Source organism: Microtus oregoni, unplaced genomic scaffold (genome assembly GCF_018167655.1).
Source record: "Microtus oregoni isolate MIOR12 unplaced genomic scaffold, Mior012 000047F_ref0000412, whole genome shotgun sequence".
Classification (NCBI taxonomy): domain Eukaryota; kingdom Metazoa; phylum Chordata; class Mammalia; order Rodentia; family Cricetidae; genus Microtus; species Microtus oregoni.
In genome coordinates, this window is record NW_024543221.1 from 5440730 (window position 1) to 5462940 (window position 22211).

General features: G+C 47.9%; 2 protein-coding genes across 4 annotated transcripts in view; one reads left to right on the forward strand and one right to left on the reverse strand.

Annotated features, from left to right (window-relative positions):
• Cnih3 (cornichon family AMPA receptor auxiliary protein 3) overlaps positions 1–22211 on the forward strand; it is a 114079-nt gene that overhangs the window by 51754 nt on the left and 40114 nt on the right. The window lies entirely within an intron of this gene.
• LOC121435820 (60S ribosomal protein L27-like) lies at positions 19713–19976 on the reverse strand. The gene has a single exon (XM_041635293.1). The coding sequence runs from the start codon at positions 19974–19976 to the stop codon at positions 19713–19715; it is 264 nt and encodes an 87-aa protein (XP_041491227.1).

Sequence of the window (22211 nt, forward strand, 5' to 3'; positions counted from 1 at the left end):
CAGGGATGCATGCTCAGATAAGAGCATGCATTTGGAAATACTAGTGATCCAAGGAATAAAGAATGATTAAGAAAATAGCATATAATTTGCATTAAAAATGTGCAAATTACTTCCTAGATAATATCACAGACACCAGCAGCAGACTCCAGCCATCAGCTCCGTGTCCTCTGCTGTGCTCGTTAAGATAATGCCTAAGTGACACAGGCCTGAGGGAGACAAAAATCAAACTGCTGTCTCTCAGGCGCCCTCCCATCCTGAGTGCGTCACCCCTTGTTCTCTATCACATGATCACTTCCAGTCACATCCCTTAGCCTTGCTCAACCTTCTGCTGCCTGGCTGCAGACTGACCACAGGAGGCAATGGCCACCCGTTGCCCCATCGAGGTCCTGCTGCCTACAGTCTTATGCTCTAGGCATTTCCAAGGTCAGAGCGAGGATGTGATGCAAGCTATCCATGGCTTAGCTTTGACATAGGCAAATCTGCATGTGGTTTGCATCTGCCCCGCTAAGCAGCAGAGGAAAGTGGTTTACATGGCAAATACTGTATTCCAAGTGCCTTTTCCTTGCTCCTTCCTTTCTCGCTGCTGCCTCCAATGCTAGTTAGACACAACTGCTGCTCGCTGCAGTGGGCAACACCAGGGAAGACAGTCCAAGCTAGCTAGTCATCAGAGAGCTGATGGACTCAGGTGCAGTAGCTATGCAAGATCATTCCCCTGCGGCCTCATGGTTCTCTGGTTCCATGGAGTGGCCAGCACTATGTGGCTAACAAGGCAGGTACCAGTCAAGTGCCCACCATGTTATTCCTTCCAGGAGTCTCCCTTTTGCTCCATACTCTTGCCCCAAGCCTGGCTTTTAGCTTAAGATGCTACTGTGTATCCTTTGCCATTGTGTCTGCCTGCCCTGGGTACCCAAGACCATTTTCATTAATGTCAGCAGAACACAGTTTCTTTCTGGGTGCAGTTTGAGTTGTTGAGACTTCTGCACCTAGCCTTTGGGAATCTTCTTTAGCTTAACGTGGTAACTTTATAGGCTATTCCCACAGATGTGTGCAAGTGTTCTAGGCATGAGGTCTGTTTCTGCTACTGGAATGTTTGGAAAGGTCGGAGATGTTGAGTTGACCATCGGATATGGTGACAGTGAATGCTTGGGAAGGTCGGGTGATGTTGAGTTGACAGTCAGATATGGTGATAATGACTGAAAGGTGGTATGCAGCCTATTGAAGATGCTCACTCTGTGTTTACTAAGTGAATGAATAATAGATGGTTTGTCCCTCTTGTTAGGAGTGCTGCCACAGTCTTCATTTGGGGATGCTAGGACCAACTATCTATGATGTACTGCTCTTGCCCCTTAAAGATGGCATTTATTCTCTCTCTCTCTCTCTCTCTCTTCTCTCTCTCTCTCTCTCTCTCTCTCTCTCTCTCTCTCTCTCTCTGTGTGTGTGTGTGTGTGTGTCTGTGTGACAGGGTGACAGGGTCTCATGATGGAGCTTAGGCTAGTCTTGAGCTCACAATGTAGCAAAGGCTGGCCTTGAACTCCTCATCCTCCTGCCTCCACATTCATATTACTAGTGCTGGGATTACAGGTGTGTGCCACAATGCCCATTGCTAATGACATACTTTCTCCATCAGGGACACACCTTTTAATCCTTCTAATCCTTTCAAATAGTGCCACTCCTTGGTAACTAAGCATTCAAATATATGAGCCTCTGGGGCGGGGGATTCCTATTCAGACTACCACAGTGACGTGCAAACATCACCTCCCAATCCTGTCCCTACCATTAGCATTTCTGTGACCTGTGGGGTATGACCCAGGATGACCCTCTTTTCTTTCAGGAGGGTGACATTGAGTATTGAATGTCATGAGTATTGTGCCTCAGGCATGCAAGGCAAGTGTTCTACCACTGAGTTACATCCCCAGGCCTCAGGGTGACTCGTAAGTAAGAGAACAATAGCACTTCATCCTCATGGCGTTATCCTGAGGATTCATTAAATTACACACACATGCAGTTCACATGTACTTAACACTACTAAATGTCATTGTTAGTGACCTGCCCTTCATTCCTCCTAAAATCCTATGACATCTCCATGGGCACACAGGCTGAGAAGAGGCTTTGCCTGATGACATTCTCCCATCATCTTAGGTAAGTAACGTTCAATGTTTTGGAGACAAGGTTGTGAACAAAAGTGGTATAGCCTGGGCTGCTCCCTGCTATTTGTTCATGTTTCAAACAGGCTACATCCAGATTCCCAAGCTGCGAGCCCATGCTAGGGATAGCGTGAAGGCCCTGTGGATCTAGTTAGCATCACCACCTTCTGGGAATTGTACCTTCCAAGAAATTCCTTGGAACCAGCTTCCCAAACAGCTCACAATGGATGCGTCTCTGCGCTGATCGCTGCTAAGCCACCTCCTCGGCCTTCTTGCAAGAAAGGAAAGGGGTGCAAAGTGGCTCCATTTTTAGCTCTAGAATTATCGGAAAATGTGTTCCTTGGGTAGTTGTCTGAACTGCAGGGTGCTGGTGTTGACTGTGCGTGTGATTCATGCTTTGTGGGTGCTCGTACAACTCTCTCCACCCGGCGTGTAGTAGGCTCCGTGGGCTGTGACACACTCTGTTTGGGAGAGACATCGTGGAAGGTTTGGTGGCTGTTCCCAGGTACACATAGGCTTCTTGTGGCAGGCAGACTTGGGAGGGGCAGCCTGCTGCACCTGTGAGTTCAGAGTGGTCTCAGGGAAGAGCTTAAGTGGGAACCAAAGAGTTGGGATGAGAATAAAGAGGAACTTGCTTTATCGGCAGTGATCCCCAGGCCTCGGATTTGGTAGTCCTGAGGTTCCTTTGGCTAGTAGAAGAGCCAAGGCCACGATAATTGTGTGTTTGGCTGATCTTGCCCAAGGTGAGGGATTTAACTGCTTAGTTTGGGACGTCTCTCTGGGATCCTTCTTCATGTCCTAGTTTCTCCAAGAGTGTGTCTGGTTCCACGGCTGGTTTTCTGGTGTCAGTGGATGGAATCCCCTCTTGTGTGTAGACAACTTCAGTCTCCTCTTGAGGATTCTCACTGAGAGGGATAGGAGTGGGCGGGGCTTGTGGAGGTAGTGGAGCTGATTTCAGGGGGATAATGGGAGAGATGGGTGTTCTGGGTTCAACACTGGGGCAATCACAGAGACAGTGAGAATACAGGTACTCCCCCAAATGCTCCCCGTCCCAAGCTTCCCAGATGGCACCTCTGTCACAGGGAAGAGCCCAGGTATGAAACAAAGCTGCCAGTATCAGTTGAATCTTTTGTAGAAACTCCATAATGTGGCTTCAGTGGAAGTCACTTCTGTTAAATGAGAAGTCCCCGAAGTCTCAATTTGCCACACACGTGGATGCACAAACACTTATACACTGTGTCCCAGGGCTGACTTCAAAGTCTTCAGGGTCCAGTGAAAAATGACAACATAAGACTTTATGTAAAAAAAAATGAGAATTTCAAGAATTAGATAACAGAACATTCAAAGAGGTTCTTTTCTGAGCCCAGTGTCCTGTGCCACCACATGGGCCACATGTCCCTGCAGTGGGCTCCACCTGTGTCCATGGTCTATAATTCTTTCTGTTATAATAGAATATGTCTGCTCTCTGTTGAAGATGGGCTTTATCACAGGACCAGATTTGTGCACCGGGATATGGCTAGATGTTTGCACATATTGAAGCTAAGAGAGTTGCTGGGAAATACCCTCTCCCTCTGTAAGTTCTGATGCCTCCAAGGCCAGCCCAGTGTGTGAGGAGACTGTGACCCCGAGGAAGTCACCTGAGCTATCTGAAGTTCAGAGTCAAGCCTACTAGGTCTCACACACCTACCTACCTATTAGATGCAGGAGCAAATGTAAATTACTCTTGTTTTGCCACCTGAATTTTAGAATGATTTATTGTATAATACTATGTGGCAATAGCTGTATTAGTCAGCTTTCTGTCGCTGTAATGAAATACCTGAGGCAGTTCATGCATAAAGAGGTGACGGTTATTTTGGCTCACATTTTCTGGAGGCTCCAGTCAGGTGGCCTCATGTAACCTTTAGCATCATGGTTAGCGCATCATGGTAGCAGTACATGGCAGGGAGAACTGCTCACCTCATGAACTATGAAACCAAGAGGAAGAAGAGGAGGCTGGGGTCCCTCAGCTCTTTTTGAGGAGCATCCCCAGTGACCTGAGAGCCTCCCCCTGAGCTCTGTCTCTTTGGAGCTCCACCACCTCCAATGGCACCACTCAGATGACAGGCGGGTCCTTCAGGGACAGTGAGGATCCACATGAGAGCACTGACCAGTGGACACCATGTGTATGTGTCCTTTGTAGTGGGGAAATCTTTTCATTGCTTACTATTATTGCTGTTGTTGTTATTTGAGTATGATGTGTATGTGGGCATGCCATAGCACACATGTGGGGTCCAGAGCATGCCATAGCACACATGTGGGGTCCAGAGCATGCCATAACACACATGTGGGGTCCAGAGGACAGCTTTGGGGTGTCATTCTTTCCTTTCCCCTTCATATTGTTCTGGGGCTTGATCTCAGGTCATCAGATTTGTGTGACAAGTTCTTTACCCTCTGAGTAATTTCACCATCCCACCTTTCTTTCTTTCTTTCTTTCTTTCTTTCTTTCTTATCTTTCTTTTGAAAGTGGTTCTTTTCTGTGCCAGAGTTCTAATTTGCTAATTCTACAAAGTTTCAGATAGAGGGTTTCAAAGTCCATCCAATTTCTCTTCCTAAAGTCAGTGGCTAAACACTCAGTGAGATCACAAGCCAGAACCCTGAGAAAGACCCACGTTGTTTTGGTGCATAATACCTGCTGTGCACTGACTAGTCGGGAGAATGGAGAGGATGCGACCCCCTCTGATCAGGGACTCTCTTTGCTACAGGGGCTGCCTTGGCTTCAAGTTTTTTTTTAGCTATCAATGCTATCTTCTTGCAGGGCCCTAGGGTGCGGTAGGCTGGTGACTAGATATTTTAATTGTGGACATAAAGCAGTGAACAGGGACACAATAAACTCAGAGGCTATTGTGTGAAATGTCTCAGATTTCCAGACCAGAAATACCCATGGCTTGGGGACTTCTAAGGTAGAACAATAGCATAGTTACTCTGTCTTTGAATCCCCAGGGCAACCCTGCAAAGTAGGCACTATGGCCCCACTGGGCAGATAGAGAGATTGAGGCCTATGGGTCTCATAGTCCCTAAGTGAAACCAAAAGGCAAGTCCATTTGAACAGACGCCATAGTTTGAACCTCTACACTGTAGGGCAAAGTCATTAATTTGCTTCAAAATGTAGCCCATAAGGGCCACCTCTACAGTAATACAGCTCATCTATTCTAAAGGGAAGATGCCAATCCTGAGAGCCACACAGGGCCTGAGGGATCCTTCCTAATACCATTTAACTTCGCGGTGGGGTAGTTCACCCTGAAGGGAATGCTTGAAGAAAAGTAAAAATATCCTGGAACAAAACCTGCAAGTAGTGCCGACACCATGTCTCATGAATAATTCATCTTCAGGGACTCTCTGTGGCAAACTCCTTGTGAGTCAGAGGGAGAGACAGAACATTTTACTCACCATGTAAATAGTGCTGTCATGAGGTCCCTGAACCAGAAGCTGGAGGCACAAGGAATGGGCCTGTCCTTATCTCACTCCTGCTAGAGAGCTGCAGGGTTACACAAGGGCCCGATAGCCATGTCCATGACAAATGTGTTGACACTGGCTTTTCAGGGGATTCTAGGCAGCTGCCTAATGCTTATGGATCGGTTCTCCATGGCCATCATCATGAAGAACCAAGCCAGTATACTGTGGCTGCCATTTGTATTGCTCATGACTTCATGGGGCATGTGCTGGCCTCTGTGGCCTTGGTGGGGCATGGCAGGGAGGGAGCATTTGTCTTCATGAGGCTTCTGGCAGCTCACAGGTCATTCACTCCTCATTGTCAGTCACCCCTGGAATGGTTGACTCTGCTCCACATCTCATCTCCCCATAACTACCAGGGTTCATCCTCGCGATGGCATTCTATTTCCTGGAACGCATCTTGGGGCCAAGTCAAGGACAGACTTGGAGGGACAAAATCACAGGGCAAAGGGTCAGTGCTCTCCAATGATCCCTTGGTGCCCTTATGTAGAAATCGTATGCTGGTATAGGCCTGGAAGGAGCAAATGCCTGAGTCTGTTGTCTCTATTGTTAGTGCAACTGGAGGTTTCCAAAGTCCCCAGTGGAGACATTTTGACACACATCTTTCTGGATGAACTGCATCCAGAAAGTTTTCCTCCAGTAGGTCTTGAGAGGGTCCCGCTGCCTGCATTCTTTTCCGAGCCCTCTGGGTGTCCAGAGTAGAGAGGCATGGTGGGGGCTACCTGGTGATTAGAACGGAGGGAGTCACCAAGGTAGTACCTGGGGCACGTGGGGGAGGTTACTGAAGAATAAGGGACAGAGAGAACATCACCAGCCTAGAGAAGCAGATAGTCAACAGGTGTGGCTCACTGCCAACTCCAGCAGAAACGGTCTAGGATGAGGAAGAGTCCCATGCTCAGCTGGGTCAGGTGTCTCCAAGCCTGCTCTGTCTTGGCTGTGTATGGACAGAACGTCTTCCTCGCTCAACAGACAGTTGCACTGCAGACTTCACGCAGGGAAGGAGTCTAGCAGCTCCCAAAGACTAGGGTGGGGGTCAGTGGCCTTAGGATGCCTCACTGAGGGTAGTCACAGCCCCTGACTGTGCCTTGACATCAGGCAAGTTTAGTACATCGCTAAACAGAGAGATCTCCGCTCCACCCGTGATGCTTAATTGTATATATCAACTAGGCTAGACCATGGTGCCCAGTTGGTGGTCCTACATGATCGTGGATGTTTCTGCAAGGCTAGATTTTGGGTGGGATTCACCTTGAAGTGAGAAAACTTGAGAAAAGCTGATTGCTTTTGGTCTTAATTTATTTTCTGTTGCTATAACAGAACACTAGAGACTGGATACTTCATAGAGAACAGGAGCATTTGAGCTCATGGTTATGGAGGTTATGAAATCCAGGAGCTCAGCAAACATATGTAGAAGAGTGGACAGTCTTGCTTTATAATAACCCACTCTCTGGGTCACTAATGCAGTCCTGGAGGTTCTATAGCAGTTCATGAGGACTGAAGCCCATGATCCAAACACTCCTTAAATGTCCCAATTTATGTGTGCCAATTCTGTAAAGTCAGCCCTTTCTCTTCCTGTTTATCTTCATATATGCCATTCATGCAAGAGCTTGTGTGTGCGCACATGCGCGCGCGCGCACACACACACACACACACACACACACACATCTACATCTGCACAGGTTTCCAAGGAAAGTCCTAGTACTCTCCCTAATCCTGGCAAGTCAGGTCTACTAGGTATGTTGAAGGGCATTCTTTGATCTGTGCTGAATCTTCAGAGTGGCTGTCGTATTGGCTAAGTCTCTGCTCACTGAAGCAAGCCACCTGGTTGGCACATTTGCCTCCAGAGTCCCTACTCCTCCCATACCCAGCTGTTTCATGAGTGTCCCTCCAGGGGAGCTGTTATTTCCCAAATCTTTATGGTACTTCCTTCCTCTACCCTAGTTCCAGGCTTTGGGGACCAATGAAAATAACTATGCTCAATCAAGTGCCTTAATAAGGAAGGAGTCAGCTGGCCAGTGTGTCGCCGTCATGAGGAAGCAGATCCCCTCAGGCTGGCCCACAGACTGTGAAGATTTACAGACTCTTGCTCCCTGTGCTGTGAGAATCACTACATCACTGACCAGTCTGCTAGAAATAATTGGGGTTTTTTAATAGCTTATCCTTCTCATTAGTGTGCAGAGGAACTCCAGGTATTTATTGCAGGACACGTGGGACATGGAGACATGGATGGGGTGTAAAGGACTCAATATAGCTGGACCTGGGACATAGTGGACCTCATTCTGAAGGAAGCCCATCCAGGTCCCCGGAGTCCTCTGCCGAAGACGATTAGGGACCTGGATTCCTCCCAGCTCTTGGTTTCTGCAATGATGTTTCCTTGTCCATGTGGCCCGGGAGTGGGGGTGTCTCTCCATGACCTTCTTCAAGCAGCAGGATGGAGAGAAGAAGCGAGGTGGGCCATTTCCTTCAAGGACACAGCACAGAAGTTAGCACTTTGCTTCTCCTTGATTCATTGGCCACATCATCTTTATTTGGGGAGACTGCATTCTTAGCAGAAATGGGGAGTGGGTATTGGGAGATAGCTTCTGGCCTCAGTCTCGGGGTGGGGGACTTCCCCTTCACAGCTGCTGAGGAGCTGCAAGGGCAGTGGGCAGGTGAGATAAAGTGCCACGGGTTGAGAAAAGTTGGAGGGTACCAGATGGAATCTGGGCCTGGGGGGAGTGGGAAGGAGGGAGCCAATAGGGCCCAGAGATGGACCTGATGGAGCTAGTGAGCACCAGGCTGGATTTCTCCGTCCAGGTGTAATTCATCCAGAGCCTACCCAGTTTATGGTCCTGAACTGTGTACTGAGGTTGGTAAGTGCACGTGGAGCCCCGTGTGTGTGTGTGTGTGTGTGTGTGTGTGTGTGTGTGTGTGTTTGTGTAAGGGAAGGGTGCTGTTGTGAAGACCTGTTTAAGCTAGCCAAAAGAGAGCTCACTTTTTTTTCCATCCCTTCCCAGAGTCCCTCAAAGCCTTGATCACACAAGACCTTATATCATGGTGCCTTGCACATGTATTTTACACACTTACATCCTTCAATGCAAGGATCACGGCTCCTCTTTCTGCACCTCCTGCAGCGCCCAGCAGGGATTCTGTTTATGTTAATTAGCTGAATGGATTAGTTAATTATCTGAATGGGTAGGGAGGGCAGCCACCACACACTGCCACGATAACGATTTCCATAATTCATGAGGCAAAGAGCTCACCAGGAAGCATGAGAGTGAGACACGTGGTGGAGCCCAAAGAGTCCAAGGGCAGGTTAGACATGCTTTGTTAGGAGAGCATCTCCCACCGCCCAGTGGGTGAGCATTGTAAGGGATGCTTTGGTACTCTGGCATTCCACCTCGCCTACACTCAAATGGACCAGGAAGCTGAAGAAAATAGGCTGCCGCGTCCCACTCCATGGTTTCTGGTTTAGTTGGTCCGGAGCCCAGCTTAAGCCTTGGGTTGTTAGCAGCTTCCTGGATTACTCTAATGGGCAGTCAGGCTGTGAGCCCTTGAATTGGGAGGGAAGCCACGCTTTGGCAATGCAGGTGGGCGGACATTTCCACTCCCTGGGTCCCCAGGTATGATTTAGAGAGCCACAATTTTCTAAATGGCACTAGAATAAAAGCAATAATTTGCCAACGGGTGCCCAAGTAGATTGAAGGCGTTGGGCTCCTAACTTCCAAGTGACGGCAGCCCCGCAGGGTGACTCATCTCAAATAGTCCAGGGACAACTTGTTTTTTTTTTCTCGGTACAAACTTTGTAGATGTTCCCCTTTCCAAAATGTGGCAAGAGTTAAACATTCTGCTTTTCAACTCCTGAAATGCTCACCCTTCTAGGCCCTCATTCCAGCCCTTTTCCAAATCGCTGAAGGAGCAGGAAACATTTATGAGCTGTGTTTCTAGGTCACAAAATGGGCCAGCGTAACCAAATCTAATGACCTCTTGTTCTCAGTAGCACTGTCTCCCCAACGTAAACCCAGCAGCATTTCTACCTAGGCAGGGGCAACAGGGAGCCCATGGCTACAGATGGAAATTCCCGGGGGCTCCCAGCTTGAGGAAGCTGACTGGCTGGCTCCAGGTGTGTCTTTTCCCCAGGGAGAAGCCACATCTCTGAGCTGCCATGCTGGCTCCCTTTGCAACTTCTGTGCGGCTTGGGATCTTGAAGCAATTTGGATCCTTGGTCCTCCTCCAGCTCCCAGTTTCATTGGCTCTCATCCCTAAGCTGTCTCTACGGCACAGACAATTATACAACACATGGAGTTTTGTTTGACTGGGATAAGACTCTGCAGTAGACTAGGAAAATGCCCTGGATAAGTTAAATGTGAAATACCAATGCAAAATGCCATTATTACAAGGGGACAAAAAACCCACACGGTCTCCTTTCTGTATCTGCCAAGCGGTCAAAGCAGTGATGGAATTCTGGACAATGTGCGGCAATTACAGCATAGAGAGGTAGGCGGGGAGCACACAGCAAGCACAACTTCCCTGTGATAGCCTTTTCATGGTGACATCTCTGCCATTGCGATCCGGTGCACCAACGGAAGGTAGTGCCAGCACCACCGTGTCCTGGTGGGAACCAAATAAAAGAGCCGGTCAGGATAGTTCCTGCTATGGGGACACACAGTTCCAGTCCTCCCAGTGGGATGCACATGAGATAGCATCTGAGAGACTCTGCAAGATCCTTTAATAGTGGCCATTGTGGTACCGCATGGGGGTTCCGATTGCGGCCATGCCAGCTGCTTACAGAATGCCAAGAGTAAGGGACACTAAGCTGTTTACAGCCACTGATAAAGGATTTCAAACATAGATATTCCAGGCCTTGGTGTGGAAGGAGGTCAGAAGGTATAAAGTGGGTCAGTGTTGTAGTTAGGCATTGTGTAGTGGCCAAAGTTACCTGACAGAAACCACATAAGGGAGGAAAGATTAATTTTGTTCATGGTTCCAGAGGCTTCAGTCCATCGTGGCCGGGAGGACATGGCAAAGCAGCTCTCATCATGATGGCTAGGAAGTCAGGGCGAGTCCCAGCAGAAAATGGTCAAGAGTAATGTGTAACCTCTAAGGACACGCCCTTAGCGGCTCTGCTTTCTCCAACCAGCCTTCCTTTCCACAGCCCTACCACCTCGCCAGTCTCCCCTCATTGTGTATTGGTCAGTAGTCTAGCTGATTCGATGTGAGCCCTCACGACACATTGGCTTCTGGAATCACCCTTGTAGACCTAGCCAGGAGTCTCCCTTACTACTCCTTTAGGTGTCTTTCGCTCCAATCAAGATGAAAATCAAAATTAACCATCACAGTTGGTGAGCAAAGTGGACGTACAGTGCCCACTGTCTGATGCAGCACACAGCCAGTATGGTTTTAGCATCTGCGTGACTGACTGACACTGACTGGCAAAGGAAACAAACTCAGTGGTAACCAGACCAGATCTGCTGTCGTTTTCTTTCCTTGTTTGCTCCGTGAGGTAGAGATTGGGAACTGGGGCTCATGGGCTTTTCTGGGTCCTTTAGTGAGTGGTCACCGGATGTCAGTTCAGACTTGCCCTGGCTCCCCACCTCAGCAGACCTTAGTTTACACACACAGATTAAAGACAATATATTACATTTTGGAGACACTTCCTCACCTTCCAGTCTTGCAAAGCGTGCTTGGAGCCCTTCACATTTTTTTTTTTTTTTTTTTTTTTTTGTCCACGGGATACACCATTAGCCACAGGCCCCTGTGGCCTTCTCTCCCCTGTGTGGCCATACCCCTCAGCTGACTTCTGTCCTCAATGTCCAATCTAGGCTATGGGACTTTGAACCAAGAAGTCCTTTCAGTTCTGAGGGACTGTTGGGAAATTGGTGGCTTGGGAGAAAGCCTTCTGAGGGTGCAATGGTCCTTACCTGCCCCCCTCAGGAACTAGTGGAGTCAGCCAGGGCTACCATGATGCATTAGACATGTACTGGAGCCAATAAGCATCCGGCCAGGGTAACTGAAAGTTGGTTCCTCTGGAGGGCCCTCTCCTGAACCTGCAGATGGCTCCCCACTTCCTGTGTCTTGTGGTGGAATCTCCATTGTGTGCTCTGTGTCCTAAAACCCCCTTCTTATAACGCTTACAACCATGCTAGGCTAAGGCCCATGTTAGTGATGTCATAACTTTAATTCCTCTTTAAAGACCTTGTCAGCAAATGCTTATCACAATAGGACCTCAACATGAGTTTGGGAAGGGTAATGAATAGTCAACCCATAACACGTCAGGGAAGAGATGTATGAAAACAAGCAACCCTCGATGAGAGGGCAAGCGATTGGTTGCATCCCTTGGCGACTAGCCGGTAGCGAGTCCCCGGGCTTTGCTTTTCTAGCATTTGCCCATCATCACGGGGGAGATCTGGAAAAAGAAGTGGTCTTATCTTTGTCCGAATGAAAAGTCAACTTACTGTGAGCAGAACTTGTGACATAAACGAGTTGTCTCAAAGGGACCTGGCCTCATCCCTCCAGGTAGCCATGCTTCTCACAGGAAGCAGAGTTCAGATCTGTCACCGAAGCCTCGACTATTAATCACGCACATAGGGCATGGGTCCTTTATCTTTCCAATTAGCTCTCGTTCCTGCCTGCCCAGAAGATACGGGTCAGAAGCTGATCTATATAAATGATGCCCACACCCTATAGACGTGATTGCTGAGTGGGGCTGGAGTTGTGTAATTACCCTATTTTTGTTTATAGAACACTCCTTCCCAGGAGACCCAGGCATGTTCCTGGCCAGAAGCTGTCACTTGGTAGAAAGCCAGCTTGAGCCATTCTGGGGCTGAAGGAGATAATAAGGATGTCAGACCACTTATGGTCATCTGCAGGCTGTGCCAAGAGGTAGTTACAGGCACCAGCTTCAGGGAGGCCGGTGTGAGCTCGTTGCTCTCTGCTTAGTCTACAGAGGATACATAGCTTGTTTCCTTTGCTGGAGGAATTGAGGTTGCCCAGATGTGAAAGATGAGCCCATACTGGCTGTCTTGGCCTATGTGTTCTGCTGTAATAAACCACTACAGCCCAGGTGGTGTCTATGTTCACATTTCTGGGGCTGAAGAGTCTAAAATCCAGGGATCAATAGATTGAGAACCTGATGAGAGTGGGCTTCACGACCCACAGGGAGCTGTCTTCTTGATGTGTCTTCATCGTGGAAAAAACGTGCTGGCTGTGGAATGTCCAGTCGTAACATCTCCACTTTCTTTAGCTCGGCTAATCCTAATCATTTCTCAAAAACCCACCGTCCGGCACCACTGCACTGGGGCAGTGTCTTCAGTATGTGACCTGGGGGAGAAGTAGGACAAGCCGTCACCACGCCACTGTGGCTCAAGTGATGTTTTCTTCGTGGTGGCCTTCACTAAGTTATCCTGTCTTCTATCTGTCATGCAGGCATTGTCTTCTGTGTATAGCTGGACTGTCTAACCTGAGGCAACAATTCTGACGTCAGTGTGGGTTCCTCTATATGAAAGAGGAAAGATCACTTAGGTCTACACAATAGCCCATAGCGAACACTCTTTAGTCTTTTCCATATTTCTGCTTCTGGTTTTATTTGTTGTCAATAACCGAACCATAATTTGTGAGCTTCTATCAGAAGGGAGATTGGAAGGCCAGGTAATTTGGATATGTACTTCAAACAAATCCTGCCAGGTTACTTTTCCCAAAAGGTTGAAGCACTCTGTATCCTACTCAGTGGTGGCAGAGGGCTTCTGGGAGCTGGACATGATGGTGTTTAATCCCCCTGTGCTGAGCTGAACTGAACAAGTGCTTAAAGCCCTGCACTTGGCAGGCAGAGGCAGATGGATCTCTGTGAGTTCCAGGATAGCAGAGTGACACAGTGATACCCTGTCTCAATGCCCCAAGCCCCACTAAGAGGGTATCTGTTTCTCTAGGCCAGTATTGCCTTGACTCAGTGGCCTTGGGGACCCTCGGGCCAGCTTGTCCCAAAGGGACCCATCCCATCATCTGCTCCCTAGGGAGATGCACAGCTCAGCAGTCAGGATTGTAGCCAGCATTTCTGAACCTCAGGGACACAGTGGAAACCCCTAGGGGTTTAAATCCCAGGGCTCCAAATGACTCCAATCCAAAAAGTTGCACTTCATTTTCCCAGGCTTAGCTCAGACTACAGTGTTTTCTAAAGACTCCCTGGGGGCTGCTTGTCCTGCCTGGGTGGGAACTGTGCCAACATGGACCTCAGTCCTTTTCCTCCCTCTCTCCCTTGCTCCCCCCCTCCTCCCTAGCCCAAGCCTGTTCTGGAAATCAGCAAAAACTTGACTGCACAGCTTCCTCTCAGCAAGCAGCCTTTCCCTGCGCTGTTCTGGGCCTGTAGAAACAACCCTGTCAGGGTTGGCTTTTAATTTCCGCTCCCAAACCTCTTCACAGAACTGAGAACTCGGGCCTGAACGCAGTATTTTGAGATGCTGCCAGCTGGCTCTGAGGAGCAGATTGGCAGAGTTGGACCCCCACTCCCTAACCTGAGGGCCCCCGACTGTACCAGGTCAGCACCTCTGCTTGTTGGAGGGGCAGGAGATTTTTATGAGACAATGATCTAGTGTCCACACATCCCATTTGGCTGTGCACTTGGGAGGGGAGAGGGCTCACCAAGGTTAAGCATGCTAGCCGCCCAGATGAACCACCCCGGGAAGTGTTTAATGAGAGTAAATTATGGGACTGGCCTAGCAGAGGGCCTCCGACCTTGCAGTATATTTGGGTCATCTGGGAGAAAATAAAAAATAAAAAATCCTGATGACCAAAATTTTACCCAAACCCACAAAGTCAAAATTTCTGAGGATGGGACCCAGCATGAATAATTTTAAAGCTCTCCAAATGATTGCCGTGTGCAGCCATGTTTGCAGAAAAACACCCCAGAGGGCCCCTGGCTCTCACGTCTCACCACGGTTACTAACTATGTGGGCCTGGCAGTGGCTGCACCAAGTCGTTCCCTGAGTTTCTCTGTGCCTACCCAGTTCTGAGCTTAGAATCATTTCTGAAGCAATTTGTGCTCTGAAAGATGGGGATTACTGCCTTTTTATTTTATTCAGAGGCAAAAAAGTATAGTCTCATTATTTTATACATAGAATTGTTCTCACCTTCCTAGATATGGACGGAGGTGGGAGGTCCTAGGTCTTACCACAGGGCAGAAAACCCTGACTGCTCTTTGGACTGGAGAGGGAGGGGGAAAGGAGTGGGGGGAGGGGGAGAACGGTGGGAGGAGGGGGCGTAGGGTGGGAGGAGGGGAGGGAAATGGGAGGCTGGGAAGAGGTGGAAACTTGTTTTTTTTTTTCTCCTTTTCTCAATAAAAAAAGAAAAAAAAAAAAGAATTGTTCCCTGGTTTTTTAGGACCCCAGTATTATGTGGCCAGCTAACCCGGCACACAGTGAGGGTTTAAACAGAACAGGTGAGCGCCTGCATGGTGCTCCCCTCAGCTCACCTGGGTGCTGCTCTGGGCTTCCCCACATCAGCCCCCAACACATGCTAGTCAGAGCGAAGAAAGGGTGGCGATAGATGACAGGGTGCCATTGAGGTTGTGGAGAAGGCCACTGTCCATGGATTGGCCAATGTCCACAACTCCTGTGCTTTCCAGGGTTTCCTGAAGTGGGGTGAGGGCTTGGACTGCTAGTCAGAAGGCAGTCGGATGGGCCACACCTAGAGTGCTCAATGGGTAGAAAGGGGACAAGGTGGCAGATGGAAGGGTGGATGCTGGTGTATAAGAGTTCTCAAGAAGAACTGAATCTCTCTCTCTCTCTCTCTCTCTCTCTCTCTCTCTCTCTCACACACACACACACACACACACACACTATTATATTGTTTTATGATGATAGGGGCTGGGTGGTTCAACAATGGCCATCTGCCTGTTGGGAAAGCAGAGAACCTAATTGCCTCTCAGGCCAAGAACCTGGATACCTTAGCAGCCCTGACCTGGTGCAGAAAGGCCACACGCTCCCTGGACAGTCGCTGGTGTGTCAATGCTCAGATGATGAAAGAGGCTGAAGCTTTGATGCCAGCAGAGGGGCAGCTGTAGTGTTAGATGGATTTACTCAGAAAGAAAAAGGGAGGGAAAGGCAGGGGCACACAGTTTTACCCTGGACCTCTTTATATCTGAGCCACTCACTGGAAGTTTGACACCCACATGGAGGACAGGTCATTATCCCTCAATTCTGTCTGGAAATACCTTCACAAACACATCAAGAAATGTGTTTTCTAGATGATACCGTTGACAGTCACGACCAGCTTTTATAGATAAGTCAGCTGACGTCACCCACAGGATACGGCTGGGACTCCTACAAGACCTTGGAGAGGAGCAAGTGTAGAGCCCCATTGTAACCTAGAAGTGGCAGCTTGGGGGACAAGAGTTGCTCTGTCAAGGACAGTAGAGGGCTGAACACACTCCCCCCAATCTCTCCAGCAAGCAAAGGCTCTAAAAGCTGACCAGAGGCTTTCTTCAGGGGCTGAGGTCTGCAGTGGATGATAGGATATAGGGCTATATGTACTTGAACCCTGAGAGCCTCTCCTAACTTTTGCTCTTGAAGAAATATCAGGCAATGTTGAAAGGGTGTAATGATGAAGTTTGGTACTGCTTCACCAGGAGACCTCGCTCCTTAGCAACAGCCACACCTGCTTCGTGGCTCTCCCCTGCTCTGACACCCTATATGTTCAGCACACATTTTTTTTTCAATTTTTGTTGGTTCATTTCATTGTACTGGTGATGGTTTTTTATCCTGACATGCCTTCTCCAGGATAACAGAAATATCATGATCACACTGAAGAAGTTAAATTAAAATGTCACCAAATTATGCCTCTTAATTCATAGTCTACTATTTTTCCTGATAATTTTCTTTCTAGTTTGTTTAATTGACGGTTCAATCAAGAACCGCGCATGGCATCGAGCTGTCGTATTTCCGTGGTCTCCTTTAATGTAGAACAGTACATGCCTCTTCTTGACGTGCCTTTCCAGCCTGTTCTACCCCAGCTCACAGGCACTGATGGAGAGCGCCTCAGTCCACTGGGCTTCCACTCTCTGACTGAAGCAGGGTCTTCATGTAGCTCTTCTCTGTCCCATCCCACCCACCTCTGTCCCTGTGCCTCCCTTTGCTGACTCCCTCTGCCTTCTGAGGCTTCTCAGCAGTTCTGTGTCTCCCATCACCCAGTGTCTCAGTACTAGAGCTGTGGGTAAGTGAGGTGGTGCCAAGTCCCCCATCTCTTTCCCCTCCTGCATGTTCCTCCTCTCCAGACATTCTCAGGGCCCCTTTTATCCCATTCTAGTGGCTGTCATTCTGACTCTCTGGGAGCCAGACCACCAACCCCTGTCTAGAGCCTCTCTCCCCCGCTTCTCTAGCACCTAGCACGTCCCTCCTCACCTTCACACCCCACCTAGCTTTCTGTTGTAAGAGGGGGATCTCTTTGACCTGGTAACCAACCCCTCATGCACTCTCCCACATTTTCCTTCTGCTGTGGGCTGCTGAGTTCGGGAAAGTCATTTACAATCCTTGCCAGCTGCTCTTCCTCCTCATCCGGGGATCTCTGCAACTGAGTGGGTCTCCCTCTCATTCTGTTGAAAACAAAGCTCTAAAGGTCACCAACAGTGTTCTAATCACCACAACCAAGGGGCTGTCTTCTTCGTTTAATGCTCTTTTGACTTGGGGATGTGACTCTAGCTACCGCGTTCATTTTGACTTCCCAGGTACGAGGAATTTGGTTTCCTTTCTGACTTGTGTTCATTTAGCTTTCATCTCTGTCCTTTGCCTCACTCCCCAGTTATTCCTCTCTCTCTCTCTCTCTCTCTCTCTCTCTCTCTCCCTCCCTCTCTCTCTCTCTCTCTCTTCCGGTGCTAACAGTTGCAACTGATGGACTATTGGTCAGGTGTGACCTGAGAATTTGTTTTGTTGAACCCTTTTAATATTTTTAAGACTGAAAATATTGCAGAAAATTCTGAATTTCAAGATTTTTTTGAAAAACAAACAAACAAACAAACCAGCATTGGATTTTACAGTCGCCAATTCCTGTTCCCCAAGACAGCAATCAGCTGGGGTTTCTTAAAGATAGGACGTTTGTCCTTCAGATCACCTCTGTTGTGTTGCTCTTTGTCTGCTCAGCACATGTAATGTACTGCGCATCTCCGGGCTCCAGATCACATCACCGCACCAGTGGCTCTTCAGTCACCACCATCTCCAGGCTGTACCCAAATCTCTGCTGCTTGCTCTGCTCTCTCTGCAACCCCAGGGATGTGGTTCTTCACCATTAATGGAGCATCTTAGCCTCCCTACTTCCTGTCCGTCAAACTCAGTACCAGGGTGAGGGGTGCCAGGGAACCATACTACTCCACGGTTGAGTTTTAGCCCAGTTGAGGACAGGAAGAGTTTAGAATATGGTATCACATTCACTTCACTGCATGGAGGGGGATGGTGGGGAGCTGGCATCTTTGGGTACAAGGGAAAGAGTGGCTCTAGGCTGGTGTTGCCACAGAGGCAGGTCTGGACCCTTACTGCACATTCACCTACTGGCTGGGGTGGGACTGGGGAGGTGATGCTTGCTTCGCATGCCCTCATGTGTATGGAGGATACATGCTGAAGGGTTTACCCACTTCTTGTTTAAATCCATGCACCACCGGCCTGCAGGAGTGGAGGGGATGTATGCATGTAGTAGGAGAGGGGCCAGACCACAGGCGCCCTCCTTATCATTTCCCAGGATGTGGGAAAGCTGGTGGCCATTGCTTTTTGGAGGGTTGGAAACAGGATTGAAGAGAGGATGAGAAGGGCCTGGGTCCTCCCTTCGCTCCGAGGTCGGAGCTCACCCCTGTTTCATAACTGCGCTCTTCTGCTCACTGGTTGGGTGAGAGCATCTCCCATGTTGCCGGTGTTTAATTCCATACCCTCTGGACTCTGTGCTCTGCATATGACAGTCCCTCTCTTCCAAATCATTGCCGAAAGGACGCAGGCTCTCATTTCTTTCATCTAGAGTTTTATAGTCATTTCTCGTGTTTTGTTTGCTGTCTATTTTGTCCCCTGGCTTTGGGTCTGTACCTTTGTCCTCCTTCTCCATTCCCCCTGCCCAGTGGTGTCAGATGCATGCCAACCTTATGTGCAATTTTCTTATCCATAATCTCTAGATTCCAGTTTTGGAGAAAGGGCTATTGATAAAGGACGTGCATCTCCTCTAAGACCTTCTGTGACTCCCGGTTTTAAACCTCACTGGTGTCTGCTTGCTTGTAGACATGCATTTTCTCACACAGCATTTATTGAGCACCTGCTGCATACCAGCCACACAAGAAAGACACACAGGATGCAGTCTTGCCTCCATGATTCCTATTCTTTGCACAGTTTCTTACTCGATTCTGTTCTCTGGAATGTTCTTCTTGGCTAAAATATTGCTTTTAAGTTCTTCCGGGGTTCGGATCAGAGCCTTGCGTGTATGATTTCTGTGCTGCACCCCCAGCCTTTGCTGTCCCTTCTTACACAAAGCCTTCTCTCTTCCATCACTGAAGAAATGCTTCTGGCCCTCTTTCTCCTTTGCTGGGTTTTTAAAAGCAGTCCTCCTATAAGATGACGTCTTGTTTACCGGTTTGATCTCCTGTGTCTGGCTATATTCTTCTTGAAGCCCATGGCTGCATCTCCTTCAACCTTGCTCCCCATAGTGCTGTGAAGTCCTGGCTCAAATGAAGAGCTTTCTAGGTGCCTGTCTATAAACCTTCATCTTCTTTGAAGTAAAAATTGAGAAAAATCCAGAGACAAAATTTTTAAAGCACAAATAAATTGAGTATGATCCCGTCTTGCTAAATATAGCTGCACAGGGACAAATATGTCATAATTAATTAACTGCACATCGTGAGCCTCCTACAATCTGCTTTAAAACAAAACACTATTTGATAGTTTTAAGAAAACATTTCTTCACATCCTCCTTCTTCATTTCTGTTACTCTCAGGAACCAGTTGTTTTTTTTTCTTATTGATTTTTCTTTTCTTTTTTTCTCTTTCTTCTTTTTAACGATGGCAAGAAAACACCTAAAGCCAGAGCTTCTGAAAGAGCCATTTGTTCTCACCCACTTAGATTGCTCTTCAAACTTGACCTTGGCTTCTCAGCTAACCTTGGATTTCAGAGCCGAGTCTCTAAAGACAACCTTGTTGATGATGGTTTTGTTGAAGGGAATGTCCACAGAGGACCTTGTGGGCATGAGGAGATTGTAATGACAAACTTTCACAGAAGGCTTGGTCTTTGGTCTCTTGGCGATCAGATCTGTAGTGACTACTGTCATCCTGTAGAAACAGTGATCAATTCCGGCCACCAGAGCATGGCTATAGGGCTGGTTTGAGGTGCCACCGTCACGATGACAGCTTTGCATTCAGAATGGAGATCAACCAGGACCATCATCACTTTTCTGGGTTTCCTGAGCTTGCCCATTTCGACCGCAACCAGCAGGAACACAACAGACTTTGTTCAGATGCCCACTTTTTGCCCATGCATCCATCATAGTCCTACTGAATTACTGTTGTAAAGACTGCTGTATGTTATTCCCAGGCCCACAGGGCTCTGATAATTGCATCAAGTCTCTCTCTGGTCCTCTAGTGACCTTCATAGTCTTCTCCAGTGACCTCTCTCTCCCAGGCGATGCATGGTTCTGCCTCCCCTCAGCATAAATCCAGATCAGTTGGACAATGCCCTCACTCTAGCTGAGGGGCTGTCCATTCTCTAGGTGGGAAAGCATCTTTGAAAGCCTCCACTCCAACTCCTTGCATGGATTTGTTAACCACCTTTTCAGAATGAGATCTTTCCCTCACCCCTAGCATGCTCCATGTGCACAGCCCCAGGCACCCAACTTTCTGGACATGGAGGTGATGTTTGGAAATCTGCATTTTGATAATGATCTACCAAAGGACCCACATATGCAACAGCCTATTAAATAATGTCTGCAGGAGACTCTACAATCATATGGTGCGGTCTCATGATGCTGGGTGGTTATGTTTGTCTTCTATGTCCATCCTCTAGTCTGTACTTTGCCTAAGGGCAGGGCTATATCATTAGTCCATCTCCATTGGGGTTCAACCAGCAGGGCATCTTATACAGTAATAAGGTGAATTATTTAGCAAGTGTTCGTAGAGTAGATGAACGCTCATATGCCTTCCTGCAGGGGTGACTTTTGAGGAGATGAGACTCAAAAGGTCACAGGAGCCTGTCATGCAGGCTGAGAAGAAATTCATATGGAAAAAGCAGCTTTTAATTCCAGCATTTTGTGAAAGATACGGGCGATAATCAGACCTCTGTGGAGTCATTTTGCTTCCAGGGTCAAAATATTCCTCTTAGAGTGAACTGTTTCCAGTCTGAGAAAATGCTCATTTTTATATAAGATATTATAAGAATTCTCAGTACCTTATTATTTGGTTGTTTCCTTCTGGCTCCGATGATCAACTGGGTGTTTCTAAAATAGAACGCTTCAGTTCTTCCAGAGACTAGTCCCTGAGGTTGCTCTGGCAACCACCTCAAAAACTCTGGAGTTTTAGCCCAAGTCCCCCAACTTCTCAGGTTCTGGCTGCCGTGTTGTTTGCTGGCAGAGCTCTGATTGAAAGGCTACCATTAAGTCACATTAATTACCACGCCACATCACCTAAATTGCTTTCAGAAAAGCCCCAGCACGCTTAGCACCTTTGTTACATATGCTCTCCTTGACCATACTGGTGTGAGGTTCAGACACAGGCAAATGCCATCTTTTGAGTGGTCAGGACTCATACACATCACCTGGGAGGCCTTCCTTGTTCTGGTCATTGATTTAAACTATAATCACCGTACACATTACTTCTAGAAAGTGTCCCTGGCTTTATTGAAAACCCAAATAGAGGAAACAGCACACATCTTTTGGGAAGTGTGTATAGTTTTGACTGTCACAGACAAATCTTTGCACAGATCCTATTTTTGTTACTGACCTCTGGCCTTGCCTTGATTGTTGGGTATCCTGTCCATGTATATGTGATGAGTGCCAGCCCAAGAACTGATTAAATCATTCTGTGTAGGCTATGGGCCCAGCAGACCATTCTGACCAAGTCAGTGGGCTATGTGACCTTGGGAACGAGACGTCAACTTCCCTGAACTTCATCTCCTAGAACATGACGTGGGGGGCATAAAGCACCTGTTTAATTATTGCAAGGAATAGACAACAGAGAAAACCACTCAGCAGCGAAAGGTACCGAACATAATCACTACTATTATTATCAGCATAATACACACTTAACCCAGTTTTATTGAAAGGAATGAGAAGAGCTTTAGTATTGTTTTCTTTTATCGGCACTGGGTGCTGAATCCAGAGCCCAACACATGCTAAGCCAAAACTCTACCACTGAGCTATTTCTCCTCACTTGTGAAATGTTTTTGTTTGGAGACAGGGTCTCACTAAGTAACCCAGGGTGGCCTTGAACTCACTCTAACAGGCCTTCTGGGGGCATTATCTATTTTATAGTCAGTGTGAAATATGTCTGTTTTTGTTACTATGGTCTCTCTGGGTTCTGTTCCTCTAATTAAATGCAATTTTGAAAAAATGGGTCTATAGCATATAGACTGCATGATACGTCTCCTACGAAACCTCAGC

What these genes read in the sequence shown, in the direction of transcription:
- LOC121435820 (XM_041635293.1), bottom strand. Translation starts at nt 19,976, where the DNA reads ATGCAAAGCTGTCATCGTGACGGTGGCACCTCAAACCAGCCCTATAGC.